The sequence below is a fragment of the Hemibagrus wyckioides genome, linkage group LG11 (genome assembly GCF_019097595.1).
Source record: "Hemibagrus wyckioides isolate EC202008001 linkage group LG11, SWU_Hwy_1.0, whole genome shotgun sequence".
NCBI classification, from domain to species: Eukaryota; Metazoa; Chordata; class Actinopteri; order Siluriformes; family Bagridae; genus Hemibagrus; species Hemibagrus wyckioides.
The window spans coordinates 9,400,776-9,422,473 of NC_080720.1; the positions used below are offsets into that span (position 1 = coordinate 9,400,776).

General features: G+C 37.0%; 1 protein-coding gene across 17 annotated transcripts in view; it reads right to left on the reverse strand.

Moving 5' to 3' along the window:
- Positions 1-21,698, reverse strand: part of cadpsb (Ca2+-dependent activator protein for secretion b) — a 74,745-nt gene that overhangs the window by 16,977 nt on the left and 36,070 nt on the right. For 4 of the 17 annotated variants that reach the window (XM_058403314.1, XM_058403312.1, XM_058403304.1 and 1 more), the window contains exons 7-19: positions 17,821-17,932; positions 15,490-15,629; positions 15,197-15,263; positions 14,889-14,997; positions 13,699-13,911; positions 7,218-7,354; positions 6,353-6,540; positions 5,906-6,010; positions 4,279-4,380; positions 4,078-4,141; positions 3,791-3,914; positions 2,054-2,122; positions 674-706 (exon numbers count right to left, since the gene is read on the reverse strand). In XM_058403314.1, coding sequence (XP_058259297.1) covers positions 674-706; positions 2,054-2,122; positions 3,791-3,914; positions 4,078-4,141; positions 4,279-4,380; positions 5,906-6,010; positions 6,353-6,540; positions 7,218-7,354; positions 13,699-13,911; positions 14,889-14,997; positions 15,197-15,263; positions 15,490-15,629; positions 17,821-17,932 — 1,463 coding nt within the window. The remainder of the gene's footprint in view (positions 1-673; positions 707-2,053; positions 2,123-3,790; positions 3,915-4,077; positions 4,142-4,278; positions 4,381-5,905; positions 6,011-6,352; positions 6,541-7,217; positions 7,355-13,698; positions 13,912-14,888; positions 14,998-15,196; positions 15,264-15,489; positions 15,630-17,820; positions 17,933-21,698) is intronic. The other 13 variants (XM_058403318.1, XM_058403313.1, XM_058403311.1 and 10 more) reach the window with 6 other exon arrangements.

Genomic DNA, 21,698 nt, shown 5'->3' on the forward strand with positions numbered 1-21,698 from the left:
GGAGGTGTGGTGGGGGTTGAATCTGGAAACTGTCCAAATGTTTTTTTACTTTACAATAAATCTGTGCATGTTAGCACTACGATACTACTACTGACCAGCGATTTCTCATCAGTTAAAGCTAATCATCTTCTAAAGTCACGATGCAATCAACACAAGATGATGAAGTAATGATAGTGGCTATAATGATAATCAAGGATTATCATAATCCAGGTTCACACTTCATCTGTATTCAGTGTGTTAAACTGTTTTTACTTCTCAGTAGCTTGTCTGTGGTGTTACCTAGGTTATAGTGCGTTGCGCAGTTAGGGTCGAATAATAAACTTAAGGATGAAACATTTTATGACACTTTAACACACTGAAGATGCAGTCACTGATATATTTGTGATAGATAGTATTGCACAACAGACCAGTCACAAAGGATCATTTGGACCCTTTGTTCATACTTCATGAAATAACAATACAACAACACAAATGTTGTGCAAGTTTTGAATACTATCTTCACATACAGTTGTCAGCATTCAGTACGGTGCAAGGAGAGAGACAGACCATGCCATAATAGCAGAGGGGATATATTTTGTGCCGAGGGAATGCTTATCTAAGTGTTAAATGTATTGTGTGTTAAGATACATGTTAGAGGGGTAAAGTCATAGGTCAATGTCAAATATAGCTTCACCTGGATCCCTTTGATCCTTTAGAGTTTTCTCAACTTGAAAGAGAGAGAGAGAGAGAGAGAGAGAGAGAGAGAGGAAGGGAGAGAGAGGGAGATAAAGAAAATGAAAATAAAAAGAAAGAAAACAAAGAGGCGTCATTAAGAATTATATCGCGTATTGCGGTGTGTAAGTCAGTGACAGGCATCATCTTTTGTAAGCTGAATCTTCTCTGCACTCCAAAGGATTTTCATGTAATAAAATCTCTTTAAAATAATTAAAACACACAGTGACAAACATGGACACACGACATCAAACAGTGAAAAAAAAGCACCAAAGAGCTGTTGATCCTCACAAGAAAAAATGTAAAGTACGCAGACGAATATTCAATGACACACATCTACTTGGCAGGAAAAAAAAAGTTGCAGTGAAAAAGACACACTTGACAAATAGAGCACAGAATTGTTGAACCTCACAAAACATTGACAACAGATCGCATAGTCATGAACAGAACAAACATATGACACCGGTTTAAACACACATGACTCATTGTTCCATTGCGCTAGTCCAGTTCTCCTGGAATCTGAATCAGCTGCTGAAGTGATCTGGAATCCTCAGTGAAACCAGCTAGTACACTACAGCACAGACACACGAGCAGACGACTGAGGGAGATAACAAGTGAGAAAAGCAAAAATGCATTCAAGTCATGAGCATGAGCTTCAAACCAAACAAAAGGACAAGAAGAAGCTGAACAGATGCGTAATCGTGTTATGTCACAAACAGATGTGGCCGTAACCAGCACAACTTCCTGTCCACTCCATGGAATTACAATGGATTGCCTAGTTAATCATAGATGACAATGATAACGGGTTCATTCTATTGTAGAAGCTTATTCCAGCGTGAGCCTATATACATATATGAATGTGTGCAGGAAGCTGATTGTCTACATAAGGGAAAAGTTTTGAATGAGGAACCAATTTCTTACCTGGATTAGTTTTTTGCCACTAAATTTAAAAATTGTGCTTTTCAGGGTGTAATATTTTCAGTGAAAGCCATGTTTATCACCAGCGTATTACTTTTCACACTGCAACATAATCTTCTCTATGAATAATTACTAAATAAAATCAAATACTTTAATGTATAGATGGTCATCTTGCTAGTTTGATAGGTCTGACCTCTTCTGACTACACGACTATGTTGACCTGGATCAATTTACAACAAATGCTTCCTACAGCACTAGAAGAAGTCCATGGTTCCAGTTTTATAAATGTTTCTTCCTATTCCTTGTTTCTATAAACTTTTAGCTTTTATCTCTAAAAAGAACAAAAGGACTGAAAATATCATGAAAGACGAAGTGTACAGGAGTGAAGAAAGAGCGATGATTAGGATGAGAAGAAATTACTCACGGATGGTTAAATCCATCACTTGTGTAGCCAAGGAGTAGACAGGGTGATCATACATTTCCCTCTTTTTTCCTGAAGAAAAAGAGGATTTGGGCATGCAAGAGTTTGGGGTCAGAAATCAGGGGGTTAAGGGCTACAGATGGTGAAGGGCATGTCTGGTGGACTTTATGCAAACTCATTTGTAATACAATGAAACCAAAATTATTTCGAAAATGGAATGAGCAGACAATGCTCCTGTTTGTATATTTTAGTTCACCATTTGTAACCCTCAAATATCACAAATTATAAGGGACAAAATATTAACAGGAAAGAGCCAATGATATATGGTGTAAGACGACTAGTCGAGGGTAGGGAGGTAGAGGGGTAGGGGGTGAGGTGGGAGGTGGGATCAAAAGACAGGGGTGTACTCAATTGAACCAGACCCCATGTCTTTTTGAAGAGAAAAAAAGCCCAATTCCAAATAGACCATCATCATCTTCCTGTCATCTTCTTACAGCTGGTTCACCTGAAAAAAACAATCCTTCATCCCTGTCCTTTCTTTCCAAGGGCATTTTATACCTGCCATTACTCTCTATTTCTTTCATCTTGTCATATTCTCTGATTTGTATTAATGTCTTTCTTAAAGTAAAGCCAACATTTTCCCCCCAAATTCTGTACCAAGTTTTTCCCTTCCAACACTTTCCCTAGCCTCTGACTATTTTTTTTGGTATCTTCCTTGCTTACCTTAAGCCCCTTCCTCAAGTCTCTTCCCAATTCCCTAGTCTCTGACATGGCCTGAAGACCTGAATGGAAGGAAACTCCATAAGGCCAATCAGAGACCTTGGAAGATTTACTTTAATCCAGCCATTGCAAGAATGGTCGAAAGGATAGATCTTGGCTTTAGAATTGGGCAGAACTGTACACAAAGAAACAGAAAGGTGCAGGGTAATGGACGATATTTTGCGTCTTCATATCAAGTCCCTATGCTTCATTTTCCATGTCACCTCAAGTGAATGGAAGGGAACAGAAGCTCTTCACTCTACGAATTTGAATGCATTTTTACTCACAAGGTAAGGTGCACAAAACCATCTAAGCTACGATTAAATAGTTGTTATATGTTCTGAAGTCAACCGTGATGGTCTCTGAAAATACAAAAGATACAGTACAGCAGGCAATCATTTCTGATTAAAGGGTTGTTCCATCATTCGTGCAAAACCTTTTTCCCCCCACAGCATCTTGAAATGGACTGGTATTTATAGAAGTCCTTAATAAACTTATAGAATAGTAGAATAGTAGAGTAGAATAGTAAATTTCCCACAGGCTTCCAGCAGGCACAGACCTATAGACATTTTAAATAAACTTTATCCCAGTTCAGTAATTTTTGAATATATGATTAATTTATGATGTGTCTAAATACAGTCTTATACTTATGGTTAACATCATTAGAGTTCAATTAGATACACACAGCATTTACAGAAAAATATCAGCAGGAATTCAGAGGGGCCTTCATAAACATTCCTTCATAGTTTACTTGATTATCTTGACATACAGTGGACAATAAGATAGATAGATAGATAGATAGATAGATAGATAGATAGATAGATAGATAGATAGATAGATAGATAGATAGATAGATAGATAGATAGATAGAGACAGAGAGAGTACAGGGCAATCAGTCGCTCCTTCTACTGCATAGATTAATCTGGGGAATAAAAAGGTTAAAAACATAATAGTGGAAAAGATAAGAGCATTGGTAGTCACCTTCCACTCTGGCGTAGTCAGTAATGCGCTGGTAGTTGATTTGAGCTGCCTGCTCCAGGCATTTACGGATGACAGCCTTCACGTCATCCTGTGGCACTGGGGTCACAATGTCCTTCATCAGAACCTGGTCATGAACAGTACCCAGAAAAACAGGTTATATATTTGCTATTGGTGTGCACTTTAATAAGAAATGCTTCAATAAAAAATGATTTCCCCTTTTCTCTTTCACTGCTCACATATCCAGAGAAACAGAGCAATGTGTCTGCTGAAAACAATGGTATCATTACCCTCTCCAGCAGAGACAGAGTAGCTTTCAGTGCTCCCTCAGGACGACCGAACGGAAAACAATACCTATGGCAGGAGCAAAACCACAATGAGTAATAGTGTGGGTGGTATAGTTTTGTGATACAAAACTAATAAAACATTAAAGACAGCTAAATAAATTAAACTAATAAAACACCCCTTGCATCCTAAAAGCATCTGCTCACCTAAAGTTTGTGATCTGGTTCTCCAACAGTACACGTAACCGCTCTTTGATGTCCTCAAAGCGGTCTTTTTCTTCCACTATCACGGTTCCAAGACCATCGGGTCTATTTCAGGAAAAAATGACGCTGTTTAGACATCAGTCACTTTGCAGTGGATTAGGTTATTAGATCATATATGTGCAGCAGTCTGGGAAAACCTGAATGTCACTGTTGTTGTATTTTGTCATAGAAAATCTGATTTTTGAGAAAATATTTTTTTTTTTCCTCAAATGTATTTCTGGACCAGTGTAAGGGAGAACAATGAACAATTGAACTCCCGAGTGTGCTGAGTACCATGATGGAGTTTCTTGTATATTTCAAGCTTCCTTATATGATATACGCCCTCCTGCCTTTCACTACAGCATCAGGGAGAGTGCATTTATGTGATAGTGTCAGTGTGAAAGAGTTCTACAGTTGCAGAATCTCTTAAATATAAATTGCAGTAACCCTGTGTGATGTACTAAATGTCCTTGATCACAGTACAATGCAGATATCTTGTTTTTCGTAAAGTCTATCTCAAGCCGTTTTCTCGTTTGAACATTTATAGAAATTATGAAAAAAATTGAGTAGTTGAGAATGAATAAAGGGATAAAACTCACTCAACATAAAGAACGTGTCCTCAATTATTAAACAAATCCCAGGAGATATTAACATTACATGAGATGTTAATCAGAGACCTTATTTTGCATAATATGAGGAGCAGGTCTACTTAATATGAAGGAATCATACAGAATTCAACTGTGTTCTTTCAAGTATTAATGGGATATTGACACAAGTGCCTTTGACCACCATGTAGCACTCATGGCAGGAAATAGGATCCCTCCTTCATGTTGTGTACAGCTATCAATGTGATTATTTTCAGCTTGTAGATCATGTACCTGTGCCGTCAGCTTCACCTGCAGATTCTAGGCTTTAATTTAGTTCAAGGGATTGTACTTTGTACCCTGGATCACCTTTAGCATGATTTTTTTTTTACTCTGTATTCAAATAAAAATACTTTATTTTGAAAATAGGTTAAGGCATCCTGGAGGTGGCAGCAGATGCACAGCCTTAACTAAGACTGACTCTGGGCATAGAAGAATGTTCATTTAATTAAAATTTAGTGAACCGCAGCAGTAAATTAAGTCTGACATGAAAAATGGCATCAGTTTCTTTTGCCTCTACATACTTTAGTACTTTAGTTCAAAACTGTACTTTTAACTTTTAACTGGGTTTTATCGTAACCAAACACATCCTAGACCCTCTAATCACAGATGACAAATACCGACCAAAAATATTCATTCTTAAAAACAAAATGACATTTCAAACCAAAATAAATATATAATTTCATATCACTCCTAAAAGTAATACATTCCTTTTAATTTGTAATTTTTTGGAAACCGGGGAGAGTCTTAAACCTACATTCATTTATTTTAATAAATCAAAATCAGTCCTCTTTTTAAAAATGGCCATTTTTTTTTTGCTGTTTAATTCTGTTTTGAATTGACTTACCATTCTAACTGTACCATTCTGGGTATGTCATGTATATTTATTGATGGAATAAAGGTTTAAAATGTAATTGCTATTTCCTTGCATTTTTAAACCCTCTTACCTTTGGAACACTGGGACTTGCTGAGATTTAAAGCTCCTCTTTTTTTTAGACTCCGTTTTCCCTTCCAGTTTAGAGCCAACCCCTTGTAACTCAGACCCCCTCTGACTATCAGGAACATGTGATGAGGTGAGCAGCAGTGAAGCAATAAGGTTCAGGAATAAAAACAATGAATGAAAAGATATGGTGTTTTTATGGGTTAATGAAAACTACTAAGATGGGGAAATAAATGGATTAATGTTAGAAACAAAGCAGAAAGAATCATTTGAAAATCAATAAAAGAAAACATACATGGAATACAAACGCAAAAAAAAAGGTAAAAATATTAATTAAAGGACAAATACTTAATCAAAATGTGATGGAAAAAAGCACTGATGACCCTTCGGTCCTTCATTCTTTTCCTGATTTTTTTAACCTCCCCAGTACTATCATCATGGACCATTCTGATACCTGTTGCCATGGACATGGGAGGCACAGAAAGCGAAGCTGTAGTGCAGCAGTGTTGGGTCAATCATGTGACCTGCATCTGCTCGCTCCAGTAGGTCCCTAAGGTAGCACACGTGCCTGTGGCATCCTCTCACACCATTTCGAGCACAGTACTCATCCAGAACAAAGACCTGACCTGGGCTAAACCAACCCTGCAAGCAGAACGGAGTAGAAAAGAGGCTGAGGGTCTGGTAATGCTGCAAAAGCAAAAGGGTGTCACATGCCATGTGGAGCAATGATTGGTCATTCAGTCATTCAGCATTTAGCATTCACACAGAAACACTGTCAGTCAGTCAGAGACACTCTGCAATCCTGTGTAAGAGCCCACATGCCGCCTTCTGAGTAGGGTGTCATTTTCAAGTGGACTGCTTCCTTTTGAAATGTATCTAATGGTAATGCAGTTGCTAGAAATTTTTTTGTTGAAACTTTATTTTAAATATATTTTAAAATATCCTGCTCATACAGTGTTTTGCTTACAAATATCAATCCTTCTTAATTTTTTGTATATATACTGATATTAATTTAGGACAAAAATATTTGCCTATCCATCCATCCATCCATCCATCCATTGACTTAATCATGTACCGGTTCTGAGGAAGGTGAACCACTCAGAAGAAAGCACTATCTGCCCTTTTCCACATTCATGAGCTAGCAGACACCCATGATTGGCTGGTGTCACTGTGACTGACAGGGGAGAGTGAGTATGCCATCCCTTGCAGCCAGAGAGCATGGCCAATTTTGCTCTCTACACTCCCAGACATGAATGGCTGATTAAAAACAGTTCTTGAACCCGGATGTTTAGATTCTTCTGTACATCTGTCTCACTTACCAGGCAAGCAAAGTTGTCATTGAGCCTGTGGTCCAGCGTGAGCCTCTGCATCATCTCGAACAGTGAGGCGTGGTCAAAATTACACGGGTTAGCCGAGATAAACTCATCCATGCCATGTTTCTGTGCCCTATCAGCATCTGTTCAGCCAGTCACACAAGCCGCAAGGAGAGTCGGGGTGGGGGTGGTGTAAGGAAGATGAAGTTAGCAAAACAGTCTATACAATGGGCTGTATTCCTTCAACATAAGAATTGCATCTTATTAATCTACTCTACAGCAAACCAAAGACTTTCAGCTTTCACATTGTCAACTTGCAGCAGAAGTCAAGGAGAATTCAATCAGACCTAGCAATGTGGAACTAGGCAATGCTCAAGTTCAACTCATCAACCCACATTCAAACTGGATGGGCATGCATGGACAGATTCGGGTGCAGTTTCTTCAAACTCTCACTAGGTTTAGCTTGCAAAGACCCCTAATTATAACTCAAGGGAATGTGGATAGTGGAGGAATTCTTAATGATGAATTGTAATGCTTTTTCATTCACATGAATATAATAGATTCTGCCATTCGCAACTGGTTAATGTCATTCATTTAGAGAGAAATGATGGATTGTGTGCTTGTAAAAATGGAGATGTCAGAAAAACAGGAGGGGGGTTTGATAAGCTTGTTTAATAGTTTTAGATTTTTCCTGTTGTGGATACACACTTTCTAGGGTTAAAAATCCCAGCGTTTTTGGGGACAAAAAAAAGCTTTTGATGTCATATGACAGCGTCCTTCCCAACAGATCTTTTGTTTCTCTGTAAAGTGGCAAAGCGATCTTCCTTAACATGCTTGTCTCTTATTTTTGCATAACATTATTGTCTGATAATGCTTATGAAGTATAATTATTATGTACAATTATTGCTGCATACTTAATCTTCAGTTAAAACTGAATGAAGTGTTTCAATTAGTTTCTATTTAGAAAAAAAGCCTTAATAATATATGCATGACAAAATGATTAAAAGAGCTACAGAAAGGAATGAAACAATCTGAAGTAGTGCTGTGATGATTGTGTGAACGATGTGTGTAGTGTCTTTGAGCTGAAGACTGTAAGTGGCAGCTCATCATGTCTTTTTATATATATATATATATATATATATATATATATATATATATATATATATATATATATATATATATATATATATGTATACATATATATACATATATATAAATAAACACATAAACAGGTGAAAATGGTTATGAACGTGGTGACGGGACAGGATAAAGACTTTTTACATAGAGAAAGGACAGATCTGTAAAAGGTTATCTTCCTTTTTAGTTTAGTCTTGCTGGATTTATGGGACTTCGTGGGGTTACATGCAGCCTGTCAATAATCATTTGAAGTGTAAAATCAACCATTATCTCAAGAATTATTCAGAAGTGGCAAAAAAAAAAGCAAAAGGATGGGAGCATTTCTTCATGGGGAATAAAAATGATGCAGAAAGAAAGAGAAAGAGAAAAATTTGGGATCAAGAGTCATGACAGAAAAGAAAGAGGGAACATAAAATACATTAAACAGTAAAAATCATACAACTATGATAAAACTCTGGAAAGTATAATATAGTATGGGTCAATAAAGTAGATAATATGTGAGAAAGTTACAAAAAGTGTTACCAAAAATAAAGCATCTGTGGGGCTGAGAGCGGAAGGATTGGATAACAGAATAATAAGAAATGTAGAAGAAACAATTAAGGGCTTGAGAGAGCTTTATATCAGGAAAAGATGTACTTTAAACATGTTATTTTGCTGTAAATGTGTATCTACTAACAGCTGTGCTTTACACTAATCTGGTTATCTCAGTATGTATTACGCCAACATATGCCAGCAGCTTTTAATGTCTCAGTTATAGCCTACTTAGTAGGAGAAACAGATTACATTATTGTTTACATTAATTAATATTAATTTCCTTTGAACATGAGTGTATGTAAATGCTCTATGATGATCTAGAATCACATGCGGGAAGACAATGAGTCAAACCACTATGCTTTTCAGTGACATGCAAGAAGGGAACTGTTGATACATTTTCCACTAAAGGCTGACTATTTGCATTCCATCTTTTTTTTTCTTTTTAAATCAGCATTTGCAAGTTGACAATACTTGAGGATTTTTCAGTGTGTTCGCAACAATTGCTGAGCACACTAGCAAGCAAGCCACCATGGTGGTACACTAACAGGCTAGCATTACAGTTCTGTTGCAAGTACATAGGTTTAGCATGAAGCCAACAGAGGCTAAAAGTGGGTCATTCATTCTCTGGGAAAATGGGTAATAACAAAATCAAAAGAAAGGAACAAACAAAAAAAAATCTCACCCTTTTACCACCATCTAAATGAACTACATCACATCTGAGTGCTCACCTACTCAAGCAATAAATGGGCAATCAGAACACAAATTCAAAATGGAGTTTCTCACTGCTGGGCCTAGCAGCTATCTATAACAGACCCAGAAAATCTGATTACAAAAATATTACAAAAACTGGGAGTATTTCATGGAAACAAAAGATGGCAATACCTAGTCCTTGGCATTGACATTCAGAATACTCCACTTACATATTTGCCAACTCTTATGAGCCATAACCAAAATGAAATAAATCAGCCTAAAGGTAAACAAACCCTCAAGAGTAAAGTGCTACAGATTCTGCTGCCATGAGCGGATGATTTAATTAGTCAATAGTTGGATTGAAATTGAACTAAAAACATTGTAATTCTGGAGTTCTGTTTATAGGCATGTTATCTGTTTTAACACTTCTCATACATGATTAGTAAACTCCTATATATATTAAAAAAGAATGTTAGACACCGGAGATAGACGCCTAATTGGATTTTCTTCACTTAGGCGTCTATCTCCGGTGTCTAACATTCTTTTTTAATGCAATGGTATATTAGCGTAACTCTTGACATATCGTCTGTCTTTCATCTTTACTCTGAGGGGTCTTCTCACTTCAGCGACACTAGGTGTGTTAGATGTGTTAGAGAAGGCAATTATGCAAACAAATCAGTCATAATATCTGTGCTTTGTAATAACAAGAGACGAATTAAAAATTCATGCATCCTAATCTGGCAACAAAAAAAAAAAAGTTTTTTAATAGACCTACATCCATTAAATTAAATCATCTACTTTGGTCTAAGGCATGAAAAGATTTGAGAGAAAAAAAGGGAAAATAAAAGAAGAAGGAAAAGGAAGAGTAAAAAAAAAAAAGAAAAAAGAAAAAAGAAAAAGCACATTATATTTGTCAGATAATGGTTTTAGGATTATCTGACTGGTGCTAGCTAACAGGGAAGCACTTACCCTTAAGTCCAGCTAGAAGACAGCAGGGTAAGAAGGGACAAATCAGAATAACATAAAGACTAGCAACAAGGCTGAAGGAAAAAATGCAGACACGAAAACCCTGACCCCACTACAGCTGCACGAGTAAAGAAGGGTACAAGCAAAGCATGAAGGAAGAAAAACACAATGTAAAAACGACGATCTGTACCAACATGATAGTGTAGTCTGAGCTGGTGTAAGACAATGTCAGATAGAGACAGATAGACAAGGAGAGGGAGGGGGAGATGGGGAGAAAGATAAAGATCGGTATGTCTTTTTTGTGTTTGTTTAATTTATTTTTTACTCATTTATAAGGTGCAGTTGGTTTTAACAGGATTCTTCAATGTATAATCTATAAATGTGTTCTGTAATACTGTACTGGCAAATAATCTTACCTTTTAGAGGTCCATATTAAAATGTATAGGTTATGCCAGTAGCAGCAGCTATAAGGATTCTATGAAGGCACTGCATTGGTTCAAAAATGTTAGGCCTGATTCAGCCAATTATTAAACAATATTAAGAATTCTACTGTTCAAAAATCGGCAAAATCACTGATTTTTTTTTCTTGTCAAATTTAACATCGTCTTAAAGGAAAATACCACCCTAAAGCACATTAAATATACTTATATTAAAATATATTTGTGACATACTTAGCGTGGCTGGTGCTAATGTGTTGCTTGGTGCTCTATTTATTTTATTATTCCCATGAGAAGTACAACAATCTCAAACATAAGGTATAATGGTCAGGTGGGGCTGAAAACAAAACAGCAACACCTTCTTTTCTCACCCGTCATTATACAGTGACATCCAATGTTGTAATAATGAGAAATCCAAATTTAGTGGCGACAGCAAAGGCTAGACGTGATGTTCCAGATTGCAATGCAGTTAGACTCAGTTGTGCTGAGTTGTGGTACAGATTTGGCTTTGCTACAAGATGATAAGCGCACTGGACTTAAAGGCGGTATTATTTTATCATACAGGAGACTGAAATTGGACGCTGTGGAACCGGATCACTTTGACCACAGTGTACAGACGATGAGGTGAGACAGCTCGACAGATTAAATGATTTAAACTCTGCTGCATTGCTCACTTTAGATAGACATGAAGTTTGCAGCACTGAGGGTAATGTAGGAAATTGATAGGAGTGAACATGAACCAACAAAGAAAAATACAGCTTTAAATATACTCAAGTGGTTCAGGGTAGATTTTTTCCTTTTGTTTTTCATGTTTTATATTAATCAGTCTCTCCAGGATTTTGTCGATTTTGCGATTGATTTTGCAAAATCAATCAAACAAACTCTGTGATATTCTCCGGCGCTTCCAATTTTTCCAGATTACCAAAGATTTTCTGCAGGTTTGGGCTAATACATATTGTGTGATGTTTTCACAACAGCCAAAGCTCTCTTCCATTCACATGTATCAAACATGAGCACAGCAATCACAGACAGTAATTATATCCTCAATTACGTCTTCACTGGTGGTGGTTTTAAAAAAGAATCATGTTCTTGCAATTTTGCCAATTCATGTAGCAAAAAATAAAATAAATAAATACATAAATAAATCAAACACTTTTGGCAACAACAATCACATAAAAACATGAAATCCTGGAGGAACTGATTAATCATCAGAAAAAAAAGGCCAGAACCTTCATAGCATTCTAGAATCTGTTCAAAGCAACTGCAGCGCATACTGATATGTTGTCTCTGTGCGAGGGCAGTGTGAGGGCTATAAGCAGTGTATGTTATTTCTCTGTGCCATTCAAACCCACCGTGTGTAGAAGGTAAGAGTGTAAAACATCTACGGCATGTGACTGCATTTCAGAAGGAAGAGCTAAGATCTGTTTTTATATCTGAATGACGTCAGCTAAATTGAAAAAGAACTGACCATAAGAAACATTTACATATTGACTAATAATAATAACTGATAGAGAAAATGCAAAAACCTGCTGGATTGTTTTTTTAAGCAACCTTAATATTTCCATAGCTGTATGATTCCACTTAATGAAAAATAAAAAAAAAAGCACAAATTTTACAGAATACCTCAAAAACAACCTTGTAAAAATGATGGTTTGGACACAAGAAAAGAGCAAAGCTGGTAATATTTCAGTAACTTTCAAAAGAAACTGTAGGACTGAAAAACCTCAATCTGAACAGAGGCTGAGGTTGTAAGATGCACACCAAAAACATGGACACGGTTCTGAATAGCAGGATCTATTTTGTTTTGTTTATACACTCTGAGGTCTCTTTGAAAAAAAAAAAAGAAGAAGAAGATTTATTTGCATATCATTGCAGAGTTAATATTTTATGACAAACTAGCTAAACTAGTCATTTTCATTTTTGAGATTGATATTGGATATTGCTTATATAAAGATTCATGTTAAAAAATGTAAAAGATAGAGCGCTTTCAGATTATTGCAATCAGGTTGTGCATGTTGCTGTGTTTTTATTCACTGTCCAATTTTAGTTCAACAGGGAGCTCTCTAAAGACAATAATGTGCAGTTACAAAATGTTCAAACGTATCTTAGACAAAGGTTGGGTGCCGCTATTAGGCAAAACTGTGATTGCCGTATTAGTAACAAACTCAAAAAATACCTTAAAGTTTTTGCGGATGTCAAGGAATGACTAAGGAATTGCTTTAAATCATTAAAAGCATACAGTATATTGTATATATTCTGAAAGTGGCTCCATCTTTTTTGTTTTTGGCACGCAGTCTAAAACCTAACATAGAAAATTATACCTTCGAATCAATCACACACTCCACTCTACACACTCTTTTCTTACCTTTTGCTACTGCTGCAATCTGTTAAGAATGCAAGCTATTGTACAGGTGAGATATTAGATTCTTAGTGTTGACCAGAGTTTCTTGAATTCATTCATAATGGCTCACTGAGGTGAATCTTTAGGATAGATATAGAATGCCTAAAGAATGTCTGAGTTTGTGTACAGTATGTATGTGTGTGTGTGTGTGTGTGTCTCACTAGCTGGCTACTGCTGAGGTTTAAGTTTGGTCATATTTCTGTCTTTTCAATGAAAGTAAGGATGTATACTATTTTGACCTTTAAAATTTTAAATGAAATATATTTTACACTGTTATAAACTAAAAGTGTGTGAGAATGAATGTTTGTGGAACAGAACTTACAGAACTGAGAAATGGGTGCATCCATCTGTGCCGATGCCCCGCCCTTGGAGTTGAGTTTCTGGACCTGGGTGGGCGGGACTGGCTTGTGTGATTGGCCAGTAGCCCGGTACATGGCCTGCACCCATAGGATGCGGTCCTGCTCATCATCACTGGCAAAGATCACAGTGTCGCCCTCCTTGACAGCGTTAAAAAAAGCACGGCCTCCGTCCAATCCTGCATACAATGAAGGATAACATACCATTTCAACTGTGACTCAAATGCTCAATGCTTCTACAAAATTTATAAATGTTTTAAAAAACAAAATTAGAAAAAGTGCTTACTGAAGATTAGTGAATAAATGAATAATCTTATGAATGAATAAACATTTTGCAATATTGTAAAAAATTCTATCCATTTAAAGGACCACATACAAATTAGGTGACCGAAATCCAAAAGTTATGCTAGTATTCACTCGAGAAATGTTCCTGAGTTGTGTTACATAGATGCTTAAGTCAGTCGCTGCACTATTCAGATTATGCAAGTTACATGCATGCACTTTACACCTCTAAGATTGCCAGATTTTTCTTGATTAGGGATGTCAGAGAAGAACATTTTGACTAAGCACTCATTTGCTATGCTTACAGCTCACTTTAAATAAGTGCAATTCATGCTTTATCTATACAATTCAGCCCTCGAGATAAGCAATATCTCTGTGCAAAAACACATTTTCTTGACCTTGCAAAAACATGAATTTCAGCAAGATATATTATGGATGCGTTTAACTGTCAGATGGTGATTCTGATGCTGCTCATATGGTGCAAGAAAAAAAGTCTTCAGTTCAAGGGCAGAAGTGTATGGCACTCCCCTCTTTTAGGAAAACTCTCTCCTGTATGAGCATCTCACACAACTCTATAAATAGTGCTTATGTCCACAGTTATGTTTGAGGTCTGAATACTAATATGCACAATTTTGGTATTAATGTGTGTAAAGTAAGGTAAGGTGAGATACTTTATTGTCACTGTATACAATGCAGCAGCATTTGGTGAGGTATCTCTCAGACAGCAGCAAGGACATTTAAACATAACACTCATGAAAGGAATTTAAATTAAAAACGAAAGAATTAAGAATAAATAAATGAACACTGTAAAATATAAGCAAGATTGCACAAGTGGAATGTGTGTGTGTGTGTGTGTGTGTGTGTTTATTTATACCTGGCTGTGGGTCAGTATAATCCACAGTATACCCATCCAGTTGTAGCAACTCCTGTGGCTCTGATTTCTTCTCCCGATAGCTGCACATGGCAAAAGTGTACTGGCTCACCTGTAGCACAAATCACACACACACACACATTCTCAGATCAAGGACTTGAGTCTTTGCAACAGATTGACACCAACGTTTGTTATTTCTGTTAAAGTAACATCCTATTCTGAGTCATATGTCACATTTTCATTCATCATTCATTTTTCTAGACATTTTTTCCACTGCATGACTCACACAGAAGAAAACTCAGATGACTGACCTGGACCAGAACAAAGAAGCGCTTCTTCCAGCGTTTCCACACATTCTTCCCAAAAGCCCATAAGTACCTATGCAGTAAAACACATAAAATGTGAGTGAGCCTGAAGGACGATTCATGCAATGGCAAAGGAGTTCATACACAATAAAAAAAAAAGTACAATCTGTGTTATGGTACACTACAGAGCAATGCACTAGAAAAGCTCTGTTATACCATGACACATTATTGTTTGTTCTGCCAATTAGAGCAAATTAGGAAAAGTGAAACATCAAAGCAGCACTCTGTTCTATACATACCCGCAAGCCTTCATGTTCTGGGGCTTGTCCATGCGAACAGCCAGTTTAATCTTCAGGTCTTGGTCTGGGCAAGCCTTGGTCACAGTCATCTTATGCAGCTCAGACTGCTTTGGACTGTTAGGGGTCGGGTGAAGGACAACCTAATCAACAATCAGAGAGGTTTATTACTATTGGTTACGATTGTATGAGATTTTGCTCACTTAAACAAGCATAGAGGACCATCATGCTGCCAACATTTTCAGTTCAGTGTGTTTCCACATATACAGCATCATTAACAGGATAAGCACTTTGAAGGACACAGGTCTCTGTATGAGCTGAGCTAATATGTACGTGTTACATTTCTAGTCAGCATTTTTTTTTTTTTAACTTAGCATTCAATTATATTTTTTCTCTTCCTTCTGAACGGTAGGGAGTTGAATGTTGAAAGAGTTGCTGCACGCATGGCACCTTATCAGAAGGCAGCAAGCTTCTTTCTTATCACATCTCGTGTCGTCTTTCTCAATCCGGCTCTCCTGTCTGACTCCCCACTCGCCCCACCTTCTGCCTCTCTTTGATGAGTTAACGTAATCTTCGACTTTGCAAAGTTTAAAGAGTTTTTAGCTAGCTTGCTCCTTGGAGGAAACACATCACACATCCCTGTTAACAGGCAAGGTCGAGCTGCACAAGCTAACATCTACAGAGACTTCAACCAATACACAGTGCTCATATTAATTTGAAGTGAGGCTGAACAATGGTGTTTGATACGAGATTTATCATATTCATGATAACAGTATCAGATATATCTGCATCCAGATATTATTAAAAATGGTCACTGATAAATGTTGATATTTATTACAAAAAACAAGCCAAACCAAATAGTTTTCGATAACAGCTTTGATTTTATCACACAGAGGACTGAACAGTGAAAGTCACAGAGTTTGGGCATAAAGTGTGAACTGGACATGTCTCTCCACAGGGAAGTCAACCGAGTCTGAAATAGACCTTTCTACTGTGTGGGTGTTTGTGTGTATATCAGCAGGGAGCATAAAAAAAGACAAAGTGAAGTCAGCAAATGGACAATATGGCTAGACTTTCCGGTCGAATTAAACAGGTTCATTTTTCCTTCGACTGCTTTAAACAGCAAAGGGTGATAGAAGAAGCTAGCCATCACTGCTGAAATGCTTCTACAACTGCAGCATGCATAAGTCTTTACAAGAACAAAATATTCTATAAAAAATTCTATACTCTGCTACTATTCACTGCTACAGCTTTTTTCACAATGTTCCTATTTACACTGTACATATTCAAATATATCTGTATATAACTGTCTTACTGCTTACTTTGCACTTTACTACTATTTGGTTAGATGCAAAGCTGCTGCTAATCTTGTACTAGAACCTGGACTCTGCATAATAACAAATCTAATCTAATCTAATCTAATCTAATCTAATCTAATCTAATCTAATCTAATCTAATCTAATCAGAATCTTAAGGGAGATTTTTTTTTACATTTGCTTTCACCTGCTTATATAAGGGGTGTAAAACAATGCCACTATTTGTACCTGTATCTAAATCAGTATCTGTACAGGTATCTATTTCTGTATATCTTTAATGCTCTTTAAAAAAAAATGAATATGAACCCTTCCATTATGCCCCACACTGGAACGCACTAGAAATAAATAACCTATATTTGGTTACATCCCATGTTTACTTGTTTTATATTCTCTGAGATCAATAAGGGCATAAGCTCACGTAACTCCTTAACATATTATTCACTCATCTTACATGAAATAACTGTTCTGCAGTGCATTTCTGTAATTCTGTAAATACAATCAATTATTCAGGTAGGAGAGTGATACTAATAGCATGGTTATGAAGGTTCGAGAATGAAAAATGTGTGTGCGCATTCAGTGAGTGATCCTGGGAGAAGTTACTTACATAATTCTGTCTCTAGGGAAACTGACAGAAACAAAGTGAACATTACACCACTATGCAGTTACCTACCCAAGCTTCTTTTGTAATTAGGCGCTGTCAGAAGTAAGCTAGAAATGTTTGCATACTAATGTTGTAAGGTTTTCAAAGTGTTCAAGAGCATGGCTTTCTCACAGGAATGCTTTAATTAGATAATTACTTGTATATGCTGCAATGTCAGATTGCATAAATGTCAAATATATAATCAAATTACGCAATATTTGCAGCATTTTACAATAGTTCACACACTGTGTACAAGAGTTGTCTTTTGGTTTGTTATCGCAGGCAAAGAAAATGACCTGACTGACCCATTTCAGAAAGCCAGAACAAGTAGACTCAGCCACACAAGCTGAGGAAGTGATAAAAGAAGGAGACTCGTACCCTGCCCAGCTCCTTGTCCTCCAGAGCCAACACTCCTGTACTCTCTGTGAACAGTTTGACCTTCACTGCCGGCAGAGGGTGTGTAGTGGTGAAGTCTCCTTGAGTCCCCCATCTGTAACACACATATACACACACAACTATCACAACTGCCCACCTCGCTTGAGTTATCACAGCACCAAAAAACCGAACACTTTTCTTATTTGGATTGCAACTACTTGGACTGCAAGTAAATATTTTAACAAAAATCTCACTGAACATTATCTGTTCTTATGAGTTAGAGACATAAACATGGTTTAGATATACGGTAATAAATTAATCAAAGTAGACCATGATGTTTTAGATAAATAATCAATAACAATGTTACATGATGCAGCCCAGTGGTTATTTTACTATAATAGCATGACTCAAAAAAGTTTTTAAAAAAAGAAATAAATAAAACAAACAAACAAAAAACATTATGATAATTTTTTGGTCTCTTTTTTGCTAAATTATAATACATCTTTTATTATTATTAAAGAACATGGAGTGTCTGTGGTGGAGTGAGCTGTTACTATAGAAACAATAAAGTATTTGCATATTTGCATAAATATATATATATATATATATATATATATATATATATATATATATATATATATATATATATATATAAAAACCTATTATTTGAATTAGTGTTGGCAGAGCTGCTGTTTCCTTAAATATCTTAAACCCTTCCAAGGTTTTTTCTTTTTTACAGTACTTCATAACACTACATCTTTTTCACTCCCTTCCTCCTTTGCCCCTGTTGTCTTCTTTCTGACGTCTAACCCCTCTTGTAGATCTGGCTTTCTTTCTGCCCCATGCTTTACATTCTCTTCTCTCCCTTAGCAGATTCACCCTCATTTTTAGCAAAGCTGTCACACGAGGAGGAGCACAATAAAAGGCAGACAAGCACTATGTCTCTGCTCTTCTCCAAGCTCGACTTGCATCATTTCTAACACTTATATGAAAGTGAGATACTGCAACGGCGCAGCCAGTGTGAGAAGAGAGAAGGTGAGATGGAAGAGAAAGAAACATGTATAAATCTTGCTGTTACTCATAATGCATGCAGGAGCGAGAGTGCATTTCATCTGTTTTAAATGCATTGATATGCATTGATATGTATACAGACAACCCACTAAACTACCACATGCTATCAGCATACATCCACACAGAGTGGAGTGAGATAACCTGGCAATTTCACAGTGCTGCACTATGAAATGCCATTGTGAATGAATTTAAGTTACAGCTTTGAAAAAGATTTAGTATAGGCATAAAATCGCATTTTTAATATGGTCCCCTGAATAATCCTCCATCTTCCGGTGCATACACTTCCACAGCCTTGATGATGAGAGGCTGAACTGGCCCAGTAAAGGCATGAACACGTGACATCAGCTGCTGCCGTGGAAACAGGCTGCACGTGTCAGAGACAGCAGTCAAATGAGACTGGGTAAGTGTGTGAGCGACAGAAAATATGAAGAAATGCCTTTGTGAGTAAAGACATCATCCCTAGTCTGCCTTCAAACCACAAAGAACTCTGTTGGCAAGAGTCCATAAACATGGAACAACTATAAAAAGCTTTAATGGCCATGTGAACACTACAGCAACATTAGTGTGTGTGTGTGTGTGTGTTTGTGTGTGCGCGTATGTGTGTGTGTGTTTCTCTCAACAACACCCTGTTTTTTGGCTCTTTCTCTGCTGTTGGTCAGGTGGCGTTCATTCCTCGTCCAGTATGTTTGGTTCCTCTTGTGATGGGGCGGTTAACATTCTGGCAGCGAATGTGCTGACACTGCAATACACCATCCATCACACTACGCTACACGCTACGTACACTACTGTGTGTGTGTGTGTGTGTGTATGTGTAAATAACACTGTGGGTTCTTTCTTTTGTCTAGCTTATGTGTATAGGTTACAGTTATGTTTAAATCTAAAATGCAAGCATAGCCTAAACCCCAGTCTGGACCCCAACACCAGCCTTCTCTCTTTTTGTCTCTGTCCTATTCTTTCTGTCTGTTTGAGCACAGACAGAAAATGGGAGGAATAGAGGAGAGTGTGTCCTTGGTGTCTACTTCACGCTGAGTTTTGTCATCATCAATGTCGCGAACCATGAAGGTGACCTTGTGCAGCAAGATAAAAGTGTAGGGAAAAGATGCATATATTTGATGAGATACAACACCCTTAAATTCATGTGTCTTTAGTATGCAGCAGTAAGTTGTGAATATGTGAAACTATGCGCTGCATATGATGATGGATCAAGCTAATTCTCCTGTGATGTCATTATACTTCAGTCCTGGAGGCTTGCTCATTTTCACTCTCAATCTATTTTCCATTCCCTCAACACTCTCTTTCACACTCCCTCTCTTTCTCTGTCTCTCTCTCTCTCTCTCTCTCATTGTTTTTAATCAGTTTCCCCACAGCTGACTACACTTGTGAGAGGTAAAAGAGGCTGCGCTCTCTCTCTTTCCTCCTTCCGTGTTCTAGTCCCCCCCCATCTTTTTCAGTTCATTATAAATTGGCACCTGATCCAGTGACAGAATAGGGAGCCCCAAAATAGCTCAAAATCACGTGCTCCTCCCCAGAGCCTCTGAGTGTCCAAATGAGTGCAGGCTGGAACACAAAGCACCTGAAGCAGCACTGCCGTGACGTACACACAACCTCCAGCCTGGGAGAAGCAGAACTCCGGAGAATTCTAATACACCGCAAATCCAGTACACTACTTACTGGTTTGGAAGAGACATAGTAGAGTGCTGATTTTTAATATTTTGCAATAATATAGTCTAGACTTCACGAGTAGCTGCACTGCAGACTTTAAGGGATAATGGTCATATAATATTGCAATGAAAGAAAATGTAAATTTATAGAATTTACAGAAGGGAAATTATTTATAATTGCACTATCCTGTGTTACCCAGATATGGATAGGTTTACTTTTGAGTTTGGTTCCTCTTAAGGTTTCTTTTAAAAGTTTTTCCTTGACACTGCTGCATCTGGCTTTCTCATTAGGGATAAATTTATGTTTCAAATTTGTAATTTATATCCTGAATTTATATATTCATCTAAAGCTACTTTGTGACTATATTCATTGTTAAAAATGCTACACAAATAAAATTGAATTCAATTCAATTTGAAAAAAACATTTCATATTTTATATTCCCATCATATTTTTAAAGTGAACATTACTATCAGAAAGACAAAACGGCACATTTTTAGAAGAAAGAAATACCTGATTCTTGATAGCATTGTTATATTACTCAAGCTTAGTGAAGCAGATTTTATTTTTCAGAGATAAAGAGCATATAATTTGCCAGTAGACTTTGTTTCTTTTTAAATTCAGTCTGCACAAATGTGGACTGTGAACACCATTCTACAAAGCACTGACTTCAAAATACTACCGGTACCCAAAGAAGTGGCAACATCAGTAATTAACCTGTAGCATTTATGACCAGAAAACTGTGCTCTTCTGCCTGTATAACTAAACTAGAGGTCAATCACAAATATAATTCAACAGAAAAGGCAATTCACTGAAAGGGAAAGGACACAGGACTTTGTGAATTCATGAATTCTGGCCTGGTGAGTCAACAGAAATCAAAAAGTCAGTCGGGTTCTTTGGCATATTAAAAAAGTGGAAAAGTTGTTTATTAAGTAGCAGTCACATCAGACTTTTGTATACAGCTGAGACAAATTATCCTGCTTGTCCACCACCGTACACTAAAATTTTGTGGAAAATTCTGATTTTCTCTCTGCGTTCTCTCTGGGCACTGCTATATAGAGAATCGAAAATGTAATAAATTCACTCGTTGTAAATAAACATAAACGGTTTAAGCATTAGTTAAATGATACTTCTTAATAAGAGGATGTAAT